The sequence below is a fragment of the Cydia fagiglandana genome, chromosome 9, assembly GCF_963556715.1.
Source record: "Cydia fagiglandana chromosome 9, ilCydFagi1.1, whole genome shotgun sequence".
In the NCBI taxonomy this organism is placed as follows: domain Eukaryota; kingdom Metazoa; phylum Arthropoda; class Insecta; order Lepidoptera; family Tortricidae; genus Cydia; species Cydia fagiglandana.
The window spans coordinates 1,533,736-1,549,671 of NC_085940.1; the positions used below are offsets into that span (position 1 = coordinate 1,533,736).

Sequence of the window (15,936 nt, forward strand, 5' to 3'; positions counted from 1 at the left end):
ACTTGCACTGCGTGGGCTATCAAATCCGCTGCAGACTTTTTTTGGTCCGACTCTATGAATTTTACACGCTTTGGAATGAAAATGGTCGAGTTACGAATTTTTTTCAAAAAAATGTATGGTGCAGAAACAAGAAATCATTATTAAGTACCTACTCAAGAACCGCAAAACAAACCGTAATATTCTCGCAGATGGTTATACTACGAATTATTTGTGATTTTTTGGCATATTACGCTACGTCTTACGTAGGCGAACAACGCGCGAACGCGGCGCGGCGCGGCGCGGCGAAATCAATCCTTTGATGCCCATAGAAGTGTCCTACGTAAGCGATCTCGTTGCGAACGCGGTGCGGCGCGATTTGCACGCGAATGTCAGGCGGCGCCACTGAGCATATAATCACTACGTTTTAAGAGTCGGCACTTTCGAACAAGCCTTAAACCGAATTATGAACGTACATTGTGCCAACACACCAAATACATGTCAATATTGCCAACACAAAAAAAAACAACACTAGGGCTTGCCACTACTGGCGTACCTACTCTTTATCGATATCGATAAATGTGCGATACAGTCGCCATCAGATATATCGGAGCGGCCGAGGTGCTCAAAAATATCTGAACACGCACCTAGCGCCATGACAATAGAGGCGTGTTCAGATATTTGTGAGCACTTTGGCCGCTTCGATATATCTGATGGCGACTGTACATGCTGCTGTACTGTACTATAGTAACAGTAAATTTTGAGTATCACTAGGATTAATAAAATAAAAGCAAAATATAAAAATAATTTTATTTAACATATTAAAGATAAATATGATACAGATAGTTTATTATTACAATACGCTTATGTTATGAACGTAAAATTTGTATGGGGTTAAAGTTTTCTTTTGAGCTACGAATTTGAAACTTCGTTAAAAGATATATTATTTAAATACAAGAAAACTAATTTCAGCGTTTTTGAAAATTCAACCTCTAAAGTGATGAAAAAGGGGTTGAAAGTTTGTATGGATATCAAACATTTTTTCGAGTGTTGGACTTGAATCTTTGTATTTAGGGATATTATTAGAAGACAGGAAAAGTAATTTCAGCGTTTTGTAAAATTCATCCCCTAACAGGGTTAAAAAGGGGTTGAAAGTTTGAATCCATTACAAATGGTTTTGAAACTTCTTAGAAAGGCATAATAGCCGATTGCAAAAAAAAGTGATTGCAACGTTTTTGGAATTTCAACCCCTAAGGAGGTTAAAAAGGGGATGGAAGTTTGTCTGCGGGTGCAAATTTTATTTTAAGCAAGGAACTTGAAACTTTGTAAAAACGTTTTAAATTAAAATACAAGAAAACTCATTTCAGCATTTATGAAAATTCATCCCCTAAGGTGGTGAAAAAGGGGTTGAAAGTTTGTATGGAGATCAGATATTTAGTGAGTGCGGAATGCGGAACTTGAATCTTTGTATAAGGGCATAGGTACCTATTATGAGAATACAAGAAAAGTAATTTCAGCAACCAACATCAAAATCCACTTGACTTAAAACTTCATACAACTTGCTAAAAAATGTCAACATTGCTTGGATATGAAAATTATAGGTACTAAAGATGTAAAATGTTGAAGATAAGATTCCACGCGGACGAAGTCGCGGTGTTGCCCGCGACTTCGTCCGCGTGGAATTGATATTGCATACTCGTTATTACATATATTATTTTGCAGCGCTTCTTAGTTGAGCTATCTTTGCAGCGTTCGCAGAAATTTCTTCTGTTTTAATAATATCCGAATTTAATATTTGGCACTGTCTTCTAATTAAGATTTTGGTCACAAGCCAAAATAATTGTTTTTTCATGAAATCCTCATGTTCCTTACATGTCCACCAGGTTATATTAATGTTTGCCGCAAAGAGTGTGCAAAACATTTGCCCGACATTTTCTTCATATAATAAATGACTATTTTTTTCAAAATAGTTTTTCGCTTCCTCAATTGTACGACACAGCTGGATAGATGGGTACGTTAATGATTTCTTTTCTTGCCACCACTCCCGCAAGCTTATAAATTTATACATTGGGTGATCTGTAACATCTTCCAGTTTCAGCAAATTAGAACACATTTGACAGCTTACGTTCTTCAACAGTCTATAAGCTATGTAACCGCTTAAATATACAATAGGTTGATTTTCTATGTCTGTTAAATCTGTTTCAATTTGCTCCTCTAATTCATTTTCAGGTATCATTAAAAAAGGATATTCTTCTTCTTCATTGGTAGTCATTGATGTGAGTTTCTCATCACCATCAACATCATGTTGGCATAATGGATTGACAAGCAATAACTTGTTCAAATCTTCTTCGCAATTAGATCCTCGGTTATGTGGTGCATTCATTCCAGAAATATGAATTGATTTCAATGCACTTACAAAATGTGTGCAGGTAGGATTTCGATTTGTAGGGCTATTCTGTCGTATAAGTCCGAATAGGTTTTCAAGAGCGTCTTGATTCAGTGAGCGTAAATTCAAATAGTTAAATCCTTGATCCTTACAATAACACCAGATATCTTTAAGCGAATTTATGGTTACAATATAACCTTCCACGCATCTGACTCTTTTTAATCTTAACCTGCTATCTGATTTCATGAAATCCATTGACTTCAGCTTTTTCAAAAAACTATTCCAGATTTCTATGTGATTGGTTTTACGAGACACATTTTGTCTTCGTCCCTTTATTACATCTTTTGGGTTTGATGGGCCATTAGTAGAATCAAATAAATTATTAAGGTCCCGTACTACCTCGGATGTTTGTGCCACTTCTTTTCCGTACTCTGTGTCTTCATATTTTTCTGCAATCATCTTTAGAATAGCTGCGAAAGTATTACTTAGAGTTTGAGCGGCATATTTCACTTTCATTTTATGTTTTTGTTTTGGATCTAGCATTACAGAAGATACTTTATGAAAGTACAGCAGAAATTTTGTTAATTAAATTCCATCGCTTGCCTCTAGGTTTCCGGGCTTGATTTTTCAGAGAGTCTGATACAACATTTTTCAGAAAATCGGAATCTAATTTGTCCAAATCGACGGATGTTTTTGAGAGTGATGATAACAAACACTGTGTTCGCTGCAACTTTTTTACAAGTTTTTTATTTTGTGGAGTCATTTCTATGTTGCTGTAGCCATATTTTGGCGGTGTTCCTCGTATACAATCTGTGGTTTTATTCGTTTTTACCCTTGAAGTCGAAGCATCATCTAAAACAAAATGATTTGTTAATAATAATTATGATTAGTAACAAATTGTTCATCACTACATAGTATAAAACAAAGTCGCTTCCCGCTGCCTGTCTGTATGTATGCTTAGATCTCTAAAATTACGTAAGCCCCCATTCGCACGGGAGCTTTTTCAACACGCGTTAAAAAGCGGCCAAGTGCGAGTCGGACTCACCCATGAAGGGTTCCGTAGCAGCAAGTAACATAATAAAATTGCGGTTTACGATTTATGACGTATTAAAAAAAAATACTTACCAGACCTGTCTCTGCGTGCCCATTGGCGTGAACAGCCGCAGCAACCTCGCGTTAGTCGCACACGCGACGACGTCGCTGCCCGCCGTGACGCACAGGATCTCCTCGGTATCGGGCATGGAAACGCTCCACTCCTTGCTGCTGCCGACCAGCGATATGCATACTAGTTTTCTGTAAGATATAGATATTTTTTTAATAGATTAGCTATTGCGTAGTCTATCTATAATAATCACCATTAAAATCTTGTGCATGTCTTATTCAACATAGGAGTTGGCATTACACACAATTCGATGTTCCGGAAAGGTCATACATAATAAAGGATTTGATTGTATAATCATCTTTTTGAAAGTTGCAAGCCTAACTCTGGTACCACCTTTTTTTTAATACCAGCACTTGTAGTCTGTATCTTTAGGTATTTAAATAAAAGTAAACAAACAATTTTTACATTTTCGGGTAGTTATAAGATTTATTGGTTAACCAACCAAATGCAAAACCGCCTAGATATGTCACCAAACGACCTGACTTTAACCTACGTTATTTGATCGTGTAATGTTTTCATCCAACCTCAACTGGCTTACTTAAGAAGCCATTTGAGGGTAGATTTTGTTTCATCATCATCATCATCATCATCTCAGCCATAAGACGTCCACTGCTGAACATAGGCCTCCCCCTTGGACCTCCATTCGTACCGGTTGGAAGTGACCCGCATCCAGCGTCTTTCGGCGGCCTCTTGATCGCGGCAAGCTGTGATTGGTCAGTTTCATTATAGTTGACTAAACAGAATCGATATGAATATTATAGTTGAGTTGGGAGCCCATACATTAAAAATACCCAATTGAAGTTTGGTATAAGAAATCTTAATTCAAGAATTATAGTCGACGAGTACAAAAAAAAGTTTTTATTGCACCATTAAAAGATTATTTGCATAAATCTGATTTGTCACAATTAGTTATAGAAATACCCATTAGCAAGGAAAATTCACCCTCATCTTCGCAAATCATTCATAATTATTAACCTTGAGATGAATGCATAGTGTTTCCCATTTTATGTATTCTTAAGGAAAATAACAACTAATTCAACTTAGGTATGCATTATATAATTTTTATAGACGTTTTTTTAACGTTATTAAAATGATATACATGGTGGCTAAAATATAACTGCATTCCCGTTGCCAGGCAGGTTTGGTATTATACTGAACAACTTTTACTATGGGGACAACACCGAAATGGCGAAAAAGAAAAGGGTGTTTCATACATTTTGGCTGGTTCATTTTCTATGGAAGGATAAGTAATTTTTTCACCATTAACCTAGTGTTAAATTGTACTGGTAAATAACCATGGTAACTCCAGGTTTAACCGGTTAACCCCGGGTTGGCGGAATGATACAAATGGGCCTAACTAACCTAGACGTTTCACAGGCCAACACCAGCACGCTCGCAGACAGGCTGGCCATGGTGTGATTCAGGTAGTTGTTGAGATTGATCCCGTGGTGGAGGTTGGTGTCGTGGAACTCTACGTCAATGGTCGACTCGCCGTTCTCCTGCGTGTGGCATCGGACTATGCCGATGTCGTTCCAGCACATGTATCTGGAATCGTAAAAACCATATGCAGTTAACAACATAATTTTAAGCTTTATAATAAATTAAAGGTTTTTTGAAGTACAATGAGCTGCGAATTTGCGTGGAGAAATTATGAATGAATTCATTCATAGTCGCCATGCACTTTTGCGGCTGATGGTACAAGGTGGTGAGTAACTTTGTGAACGCGAATCTAATTTGTATGTGCCGTGCCGCGACACGGGTCTTGACTCGTCTTCCTCTCTCACTGTCCCCAACCCTAGCGTTTCATTCTTGAGCTTCTCTAGTGATATAGCGTTGTCATCATCACCATTATAGTATCTTAGATATATATTAACAGTTCTCGTACCTATGTTCAAGGTGTCCCGGGGTCGCAGAAAGCTGGAACGGCGCCTGCGGCGGCACCGTGGTCGCCGCCGGCTCGTGCCGCGACACGGGTCTTGACTCGTCTTCGTCTCTCACTGTCCCCAACCCTAGCGTTTCATTCTTGAGCTTCTCTAGCGATATCGCGTTGTCATCGTCGTCACTGTTATAGTTTTCGATCAAATTGTCCAAGTCATTACCTGAAATAAGAAATCATTAGTATTAAAACGTGAAGCCATCAGGTTGGCTGTTAATAAGGACAATTTTGTAACTGGGTCCACTTCTTTATTCCCTGATAGTTTTGCTCAATTTGGTGATTTATAATTATATACATTCGGCGACAGACAGAAAGAGATGGCGGCAAATTGTCAAAGGGAAGCTGTTCCCTAGAAGTGGCCACGACCCTCGGTGATGAGGAAACCGATGCAAGGAGGCGGAAGGAGGAGTTTATAATTATAAACCTACCATCATCAGCTCTCTCCACCATTTCAACATCGTCAGGCGCATCAGCATCAGCCTTGCTGTCCTTGCCATAGCAATTCATCAGTGCACCCAGCTGCCCGGACACATCGCAATACGCCAACACACCATTTCCTGAAAGATAAATAGTTTAGATACATACCAGTGGCGGCGCGTCCATAAAAGCCGATTCCCATCGGCTTGCCTGTTTTTGGACGTTTGAGCAGAGTTGTAAAGGAATATGTAAGCCAAATTAGCCCCAGCTTGCCTATGAATATGTTTGACGCGCCGCCACTGATACATACAATACAGGATACACAGAGACTTATTGGTCTAAGAAAAAAAACGGACCTACTTCAAATTCGACTGCTGAGTTAGATGGCGCTCCGGCTCAATACATTATGGGGTACAATAAAACAGATGATGATGATGATGATGATGATGAACGTACTAATTGTACGCATTAACCCCCTTATCCATAAACGCTTACTAAAGTTGACAAGCTGATAATAGTTTGTCCATTTCCATCATACTAATATACGTCAGAAAGGGACAAACGATTATTATCGGCTTGTGAACTTTAGTAAACGTTTATGAATAAGGGGGTAAGTCGTGGACAGACGCAAATGTATATGCAGCATAACTGTTAATTAGCTCACCACCCTTACAAATATGTATGGAATGTATGTCTACTAAAAGCATAGTAAATATAAGTTTTATATACCTTTAGTAGTAGTAGTAGTAAAACACTTTATTGTACAAAAAACAAAACAAAACAGGAAAAATAACATTCGTCATTAGTACAAAGGCGAACTTATCCCTTTAAGGGATCTCTTCCAGTAAACCTTTGAGCAATTGAGGGAGAATTGGAGACGGTAGACATCCGTACTGTACCAACAGCGTAAATAAAAGAACAAGAAAAGAAAATTATAATGATAATAAAAACGAAAAGTTTCTTAGTTAATTATAATATTACCTTTAGGGTTCCATGCTATCGCTGTAACATTATGTGATGTGGGATGCTCGATGATGCCCGTGCAAGTACCGGACTGTACTTCCCACACCGCTATCTGCCCGGCTATGGTGCTTGCCGCCAAATATTGACCACATGGTGAAAAGCGACATTGGGATATTGCACATTTTATCTGAAATATACAATTGCAATACTAACTAACAAATCTAACAATCGCAACTTCAAATCGTAGAAAAAATCTGGCTTAAGTAGCAGGGGCGGCGCGTGAAACATATCCGTAGGCAAGCCAGGGCTAATAAAATTTGGCTTACATATTTCTTTTACAGCTCGAACGTCCAAAAACAGGCAAGCCGGTGGGAATCGGCTTTAATGGACGCGCCGCCACTGTTAAGTAGGCTCCTTTATAATCCAATATATTATTGGAAAGAGTGAACAATTATGTATTCCAGTATAATTTGTGCACAAAGTCCATTGAATTGTATGGAGGTCCCACCTGGCCCTATGCCTCTTCCTCAGGTAGAAAAACATCAGACTTTGTTCAATATTTACCAATTACAATAACAATTTATTGCAAAATGAAAGACTGCATTAACCTCTAAGATCCACCATATAAAGTTTACAATTATTTAATTTGAACCTTATTTGATAAGTAAATTAGAACGAATTTCGTTTGTCTTAAAAAACAATGAAACAAAAGAAATGCTACTTTATTTGGTTCATGGAAGGTTCAAATTAGGTTGCACGAATATGTGCATTGTAATGTACATTAGTCTCATGTTAGTGAAATAATACTAACTGAGCTGTGTGTGAATGTCATCCTTTGTCCCCAAGTCTCATACTCCAATAAGGTCACTTCCCTGTTGTTGGGGTAAGCCAGGTACCTGCCCTCAGATGGCTCAAAATCCATGCGACCTGCAATATTTTGTGTGATATTAACTTCTTACTGAGGCTAAATAATGGACCTTCAATAGTTTACATCAGGGATGTTGCGGATATTCGCATCCACATCCACATCCGCGGAACATCCGCATTATTTTCAACATCCGCATTATGCGGATGTCGACCAAGTTGGTAACAGGAACTTGTTAGTGGCGGCGGCGGCGGCGTAGGTGCTAGGTAATTTCGTCATTATATATAAAACGAAATCGTCTAGATCCCGAAAAGTCGGCCAAGTTACTGTTTATTAAAAAAACGCACCTATATTCTTGCTCAAATACTAAATGTTTGGTTTTTTTTTAATAAAGAATGCTAAAAATATAATATTTGACGTTTTTTAAGTACTAAATCTTGACATCCGCATCCGCAGATGTGAGGCTTTAAATATCCGCATCTGCGGATGTCAATAAATCTGCATCCGCAACATCCCTGGTTTACATATAAAGATCTTTACAATTCAAATAATCACAGGAAATTTGTAGTGCAACTCACCTCACTTTTAGTGCTTGTCATAATTTGTGTTACCGATGCAGTAAATCTAGTGACAATACCGTCTTTGTCGAAAGCCGGGAATGTGTAAGCTTGTACAGCATGATTATCAGTAGCCACATACAGCCTCTTGTCTTTAAAACACACCGCTGTCGCGCTCTCTCCAACGCAATGGGAGTTACGATCGTCGTCTTTTATGTCAACCCATATTCGAACATCTCCGTCATTGCCGCAAGTAATTATATGCCTGAAGAGTAAATATATTTGTTTATAATCCAAATACTTATAGTATTAAAACATAAGCAATAGAAATAAAAACTCACTGTCCGTCTTCAGTGTAGCAAACATCCGTATAACCCTCTGCATGAGCATATCTTAGGGGTCTACTATCTATTTTCATTTTTATCTAAATTAATCGCATGTGATTTAATCCGTAATTATTAAACTATTTTAACTTGCACAAAATACATGAACAACCTCAAAACAAATCGACTAAATTTGACTTTGACGTTTCATTTGGCGGGAACAAACTTCCATCATTTCAATCTGTTCGAGTAACTAATAAAATCGTTACAATCATTTCGAAGTTCGCAAATTGCGGGGATTTTTCTCTGTCACTCTAATTACGCCTTAAAAAAAGCAAAAAAAAACCGGGCAAGTGCGAGTCGGACTCGCGCACGAAGGGTTCCGTACCATAATGCAAAAAAAAAACAAAAAAAGCAAAAAGAAAACGGTCACCCATCCAAGTACTGACCCCTCCCGACGTTGCTTAACTTTGGTCAAAAATCACGTTTGTTGTATGGGAGCCCCATTTAAATCTTTATTTTATTCTGTTTTTAATATTTGTTGTTATAGCGGCAACAGAAATACATCATCTGTGAAAATTTCAACTGTCTAGCTATCACGGTTCGTGAGATACAGCCTGGTGACAGACGGACGGACGGACGGACGGACAGCGAAGTCTTAGTAATAGGGTCCCGTTTTACCCTTTGGGTACGGAACCCTAAAAACGGTCACCCATCCAAGTACTGACCACTCCCGACGCTGCTTAACTTTGGTCAAAAATCACGTTTGTTGTATGGGAGCCCCATTTAAATCTTTATTTTATTCTCTTTTTAGTATTTGTTGTTATAGCGGCAACAGAAATACATCATCTGTGAAAATTTCAACTGTCTAGCTATCACGGTTCGTGAGATACAGCCTGGTGACAGACGGACGGACGGACGGACGGACGGACGGACGGACAGCGAAGTCTTAGTAATAGGGTCCCGTTTTACCCTTTGGGTACGGAACCCTAAAAACGGTCACCCATCCAAGTACTGACCACTCCCGACGCTGCTTAACTTTGGTCAAAAATCACGTTTGTTGTATGGGAGCCCCATTTAAATCTTTATTTTATTCTGTTTTTAGTATTTGTTGTTATAGCGGCAACAGAAATACATCATCTGTGAAAATTTCAACTGTCTAGCTATCACGGTTCGTGAGATACAGCCTGGTGACAGACAGACGGACGGACGGACGGACGGACGGACGGACGGACAGCGAAGTCTTAGTAATAGGGTCCCGTTTTACCCTTTCGGTACGGAACCCTAAAAAAATACTTACTAGATCTCGTTCAAACCAATTTTCGGTGGAAGTTTGCATAGTAAATGTAGTTACAGGGGGGGGGGACACATTTTACTAATGGGGCTAACGGATTTTGAAGAGTTTTTTTTAAATAGATAGAATGATTCAAGAGGAAGATTTATGTATCATTTGTTAATCCGTGTGAAGCCGGGGCGGGTCGCTAATTAATAATAACTATTAACCGACCTGGTGTACTTTTATCAGAAATCTCGTATGTTGAAGTCGATGGCACGTTCTTTGGATCATAACCCTTATTTCGCTTTGAACTTGGGGAATCATCATCTTCACCTTAAACAAGATTTTAAAATTACGTTATATTTAAAGGAAAGTCACAAAATATATTTTACAGTACATATGGTCCTATTTTCCCGCACGAGTGCGTAAAATAGCACTTTTCGTGCGATGTCAAAAGTTTAAAGGGCCATATGTAGGTACTGTAAAACGTTGTACGATACACGTGCGAATAGGTAATTAGCAACTCGTGTAGATTTAAAACGATATTTCAAATTTCCTCTTTTCCGCACTTGTATCGTAATTCGTAATAGTACATTACTACAGAGGCCGTGAAGTAAGGGATTGCAGGATTGCGGTAGACGGCTGAGTCGTAGACGAGGCCGGATAAAGCGAGTCTTGCAATCTCTGTTCCGGCCAAGGATTGTATTAGTGCTTTTCTCAAACATTGCATAAAAAAAAATTTATAAATTAAAAACGTTATAAGAAAATATTATAATTAAAATAACTACTAAGTAATGAAGGAAATTATTTATTTTAGGTTGTAAAGTAGAAACAATTGCTTCATAAGTCAGAAACGCGCATGTGACACCCTTAATATAGCAACATCCATAGATTACGAAAACCACTTAGCGTTGCTTGTTAGTCTCTATAGGCTACGGTGGCCAAAATCGAGAAAACAACTGTCTAAAAATTTAATTTAGCGCGGAGCAATTACCAGGACCTCATGAGTTACGAGAAGGCGTTAAGAGCGCTATTACATTTCGGGGTTGAGCGAGTTTAGGTATTTTACGCGCTGCGGCAGGCCGTGCGTGCTCAGTATGCCGATTCCTTCTACCACACTCGCACTACAATGATGGATTAAACATTCTTGATCCTTCGCGAAGCATATTGAAATCAACCATAACAACACTAACTGTACTTAACTTTTAAAGTCCTAAAACTGTTATTTGGTAAGTACGAAAATACTAAATGCAGTGCAAATGTACATAGGGGCTGTTCATAAATTACGTCATCTATTTTTGACGATTTTTGACCGGGGCCCCACCCCTCAAATCATCCAAAACTCATGCTTCGGATGACTCTGTTTCCTCCTACGTCATGCTACATCATCCGATCTCCAGACCCCCCCCCCCCCCCTCCTTCCATTTGAAACGACGTAATTTATTAATAGCCCCATACTCGTACTTATGCAGGTATATTACTCGAAAGAAATTATAGGTACTCGCTTATTTACATGTTTCGTCATTGCATTTGGTACCTATAGGTTGTAAAGTTTGTATCAACGAGGGTTTAAAAACGAACTGGTATGACCACATTCCGGCTCCATCATCAGACCTTGAGTACTATCTTGTGTCAAAGATCTTGTTGAGACAAATCAAACGAGCCCAAACACGAAGTGGTTTAGTTGCATGGTTGATTGGTACCGGTGACCACCTTCCGGCTCCATCATCAGACCTTGAGTACTATCTATCTTGTGTCAAAGATCTTGTTGAGACGAATAAAACGAGCCTAAACACGAAGTGGTTTAGTTGCATGGTTGATTGGTACCGGTGACCACCTTCCGGCTCCATCATCAGACCCTGAGTACTATCTTGTGTCAAAGATCTAGTTGAGACGAGCAAATGAGCAACTTCATGTCTTCATTTCATGATATTAACGCATACATTTCGAAGTATGTTTGAGAAAATAACAATTTTTTCTCAAACATGCAATGAAATGTCGTCGCTCCGGGCGTTATATCAGGCTTCGAAGTATCACGTTTAGGGCGGAGCAACTCCAGAGAACTGTAAAGGAATTTCATACAAAATTGAACGCCTATAACTGCAAAACGTAATTCAAGACCAAAAAAAGTATGACAATGTTGCCACTGCAATAATTTGTTTGTAAAATTGTAAATTCCTTTTGATAAATAATCATGTTAAGATAATTTATTCATTAGTAATTTTACTCCTACTATTTAAAAAAGTACTTTTAGTTACTTATTTGTACATAAATACAAGACGCGCTAGTAAAAAAGTGGCAACATTTCTTACTTTTTTTGGTCTTGAATTACGTTATCTAGAGCGGCTACCGCGAAAACCGAAATTCGCAAATTGCGGGGATCTTTCTCTTTTACTCCAACGAAGGCGTAATTAGAGTGACAGAGAAAAATCCCCGCAATTTGCGAACTTCGATTTTCGCGGTTATAGCCCAGTTTAGGCGGCCGGGAAGTAATAATTAAAGTATTATTTTAATCTTTTACCTTCTAGTTTGCGTTTTTGTCCTGAGACTCCTCCAGCAGAAACTACTGTAACATAACATTATTAAATTATGTACTTGCCTTTATTCAGTTTAAGAATAAAAAGCGGCAAAGTGCGAGTCAGACTCGCCCATGAAGGGTTCCGTACCAGCGAGTAACATAATAAAATTGCGGTTTACGATTTATGACGTATTAAAAAAAAATACTTACCAGGCCTCGCTCAAACCAATTTTCGGTGGAAGTTTGCATGGTAATGTACATCATTTTTTTTTAGATTTATCATTCACTTATTTTAAAAGTTACAGGGGGGGACGACACACATTTTACCACTTTGTAAGTGTCTCTCGCGCAAACTATTCAGTTTATAAAAAAATGATATTAGAAACCTCAATATCATTTTTGAAGACCTATCCATAGACACCCCACCCGTATGGGTATGATGAAAGAAAAATTTTTGTGTTTCAGTTCTAAGTAGGTATGGGGAACCCCCAAAATTTATTGTTTTTTTGTGTGAAAATCTTAATGCGGTTCACAGAATACATCTACTTACCAAGTTTCAAGAGTTCTTACAGTTTCGGAAAAAAGTGGCTGTAACATACACGGACAGACAGACGGACAGACAGACGGACAGACAGACGGACAGACAGACGGACAGACAGACGGACAGACAGACGGACAGACAGACGGACAGACATGACGAACCTATAAGGGTTCCGTTTTTTGCCATTTGGCTACGGAACCCTAAAAAAAGGTAGCAAATTATGAATACTAATAAAATTTTAATACCTATTTCTGAATGATGTGGTGTCATTTTATCAGAAATCTCGTAAGTTGAGGTCGATGGCACACTGTTTGGGTCATAACCCTTATTTCGTTTTGAATTTGTGGAATCATCATCTTCACCTTAAACAAGGTTGTAAAATTACGTTATATTCAATTCAAACGAAAGTCAAAAAATAAAAATATAATTAAAGTATTATTTTTATCTTTTACCTCCTAGTTTGCGTTTTTGTCCTGAGACACTTCCAGCAGAAACCACTGTAAAGCCCGCTCCACACTCGTGCGCGAATCGCGGCGCGAAGCCGCGAACGCGAGTCTGGAGTCGATTTCGCATATCAGCGAACTAGACTCCACACTCGCGTTCGCGGCTTCGCCCGCGATTCACGCGCATAGTCTGGAGGGCGCTTAACATAATCAAACATTTTAATTTACTTGCCTGATTTTAGTTAAAGAAAAGCGGCCAAGTGCGAGTCGGACTCGGCCATGAAGGGTTCCGTACCAGCAAGTAACATAATACAATAGCGGTTTACGATTTGGTAATGGTAATGTACATCATATATATTTTTTAGATTTATCATTCTCTTATTTTGGAAGTGTCTCTCGCGGCTCGCGCAAACTATTCAGTTTAGAAAAAAATGATATTAGAAACCTCAATATCAATAGACACCCCACACCCATATGTTGATGAAAAAAAAATTTTTGAGTTTCAGTTCTAAGTATGTATTGTTTTTTTTTTCTATTTTTGTGTGAAAATCTTAATGCGGTTCACAGAATATATCAACTTACCAAGTTTCAACAGTATAGTTCTTATAGTTTCGGAAAAAAGTGGCTGTGACATACGGACGGACGGACAGACAGACAGACATACAGACAGACAGACAGGTATGGCGAATTCATAAGGGTTCCGTTTTTTTTGCCATTTGGCTACGGAACCCTAAAAACCGGGCAAGTGCGAGTCGGACTCGCGCACGAAGGATTCCGTACCATAAAGCAAAAAAAAATGGAAAAAATTCAAAAACAAAACGGTCACCCATCCAAGTACTGACCACCCCGACGTTGCTTAACTTTGGCCGTTTTTTTTTGCTTTTTTTTGTTTTTTTTTTGCATTATGGTACGGAACCCTTTGTGCTCGAGTCCGATTCGCACTTGCCCGGTTTTTCAAACTCTGGAACAATAGGGAATGACGATAGAAATTCGTCCGAGAGGGGCGCCTTGAGATTTAGGCTTGGTACCGCATTCCTTTTTAGCCTGTTTCCATTTTTGTTGAAGGCAGTTGGAAGAAAATGATCTCCACAAATAAATTTATTTTCGTTTAATCTTTGTATGGGTAAATATACCAAATCTTCGTTGCCGGTCAACTTTACCCATAATCGACATCTGAAATAAAGGGATTATCGACAAGTTGTTCGCACACTATTCGTGTCCTTAGGTTACCTAGTTTTTTACAAGAAGAACCTATTCACAGAATGTTTTCGTTTTAATCAAGGATTGTAAACGATAAAAACTGCTCCAAACTAATTAAATTAGTATCTGGTAACGACTCAAAATGAAAATATCGCATAAAACATCAGTTTATCGACCTGTTGGGGTCAAGCGGAAATCTCGCCAAAAATATATCAGACGTTAATCTTCTTACACGCCTGACCCCACAAACTTCACATTTTCGCAAAGATTTAAGTAAAAGAGAAAGTTATTTTGTCTTATACTCAAAAATAATCACTTAATATTACCGCTGTCACGAAAATTTAAAATGACGGTTGACGTTTTACCGATCATACCAACCTAAAGAAAAGTAAGTATAATACGACTAAGTTGAAAGCAAGTATGGTATGTGCTACCAAAATGCAACAACAGTCATTTTAATTCGATAAGATTATTTCTATGCCTCAATGTTGGTAACAAGTACGTTCATAGTTTATCATAGTATGGGGTGTCGATGGGCTGGGCGGCGCGGCGCGGCGCGGCGCGGCGGCGGCCGCTTTCGCCGCGCCGCGCCGCGCCGCGTTCGCGCGTTGTTCGCCTACGTAAGACGTAGCGTTACATATATCCGTCACGGGTGCAGCTTTTTAAAAAAAAACATTAATTGTTTCTATGGAAAAAGCACGAAAACCAAAGTCAACTGTTGTGAGATATTTTGATTTTTTGTACCGGCTAAATACATTTTGTTTGAAAAAAAATCATAACTAGTATTTTCGACTCAAATCGTCTGAAACTTACAACTTAGCATAAACATACTGGGCAAGACCCATTTCAGTCAAAAAAAATCTTAATATAGGTATATTATGTTGACTTTGGTTTTTGTGCTTTTCCCATAGAAACAATTAATGATTTTAAAAAAAGCCGCACCCGTGACGGATATAATAATATGTAGTATGCCAAAAAATCACAAATAATTCGTAGTATAACCACCTGCGAAGATATTACGGTTTGTTTTGTTTCTTGACTAAGTAATAATGATTTTTTGTTCCTGCTCCATACATTTTTTTGAAGTGAAAACTTCTTTAGCGGCGCTGAGCACTTTTTGAGGTGGGGAAAAAATGATAAACTCGATACAGCGTAACACATAACGCGTAACGACGACGACGACGGCTGACGTCATGTGTCACGCACAATGTTATTCACCAAAGAACTTTAGTCATAACCAGGTCATAACGTATCATAATCAGGTGAATTATTTAAAACTGGAACTTTTATATTATTTAAGCAATAAAGCTCAATGTTCTAATCTTGTACGGGCTGAAATACGAGAATCTCAGTTACATTCTAACTTTATTCAA

General features: G+C 38.5%; 2 protein-coding genes and 2 long non-coding RNA genes across 4 annotated transcripts in view; 2 read left to right on the forward strand and 2 right to left on the reverse strand.

Annotated features, from left to right (window-relative positions):
- Positions 1-15,936, forward strand: part of LOC134667153 (zinc finger protein ZFP2-like) — a 167,709-nt gene that overhangs the window by 57,133 nt on the left and 94,640 nt on the right. The window lies entirely within an intron of this gene.
- On the reverse strand, positions 825-3,647 carry LOC134667176 (uncharacterized). The gene is made up of 2 exons (XM_063524494.1): positions 3,488-3,647; positions 825-3,214 (listed from the first exon to the last, which is right to left on the reverse strand). The coding sequence occupies exon 2, from the start codon at positions 2,903-2,905 to the stop codon at positions 1,688-1,690; it is 1,218 nt and encodes a 405-aa protein (XP_063380564.1). The 5' UTR covers positions 2,906-3,214; positions 3,488-3,647; the 3' UTR covers positions 825-1,687.
- Positions 11,861-13,431, reverse strand: LOC134667222 (uncharacterized). The gene is made up of 3 exons (XR_010098615.1): positions 13,166-13,431; positions 12,383-12,427; positions 11,861-11,924 (listed from the first exon to the last, which is right to left on the reverse strand). It is a non-coding gene; the product is annotated as an uncharacterized LOC134667222 (long non-coding RNA).
- LOC134667221 (uncharacterized) overlaps positions 12,301-15,936 on the forward strand; it is a 38,384-nt gene continuing 34,748 nt past the window's right edge. The window contains exon 1 of the long non-coding RNA XR_010098614.1: positions 12,301-12,835. This is a non-coding gene — a long non-coding RNA (uncharacterized LOC134667221). The remainder of the gene's footprint in view (positions 12,836-15,936) is intronic.

Bases quoted from the DNA above. Each gene is read 5' to 3' on its own strand.
- LOC134667176 (XM_063524494.1), bottom strand. From the start codon at position 2,905: ATGCTAGATCCAAAACAAAAACATAAAATGAAAGTGAAATATGCCGCT.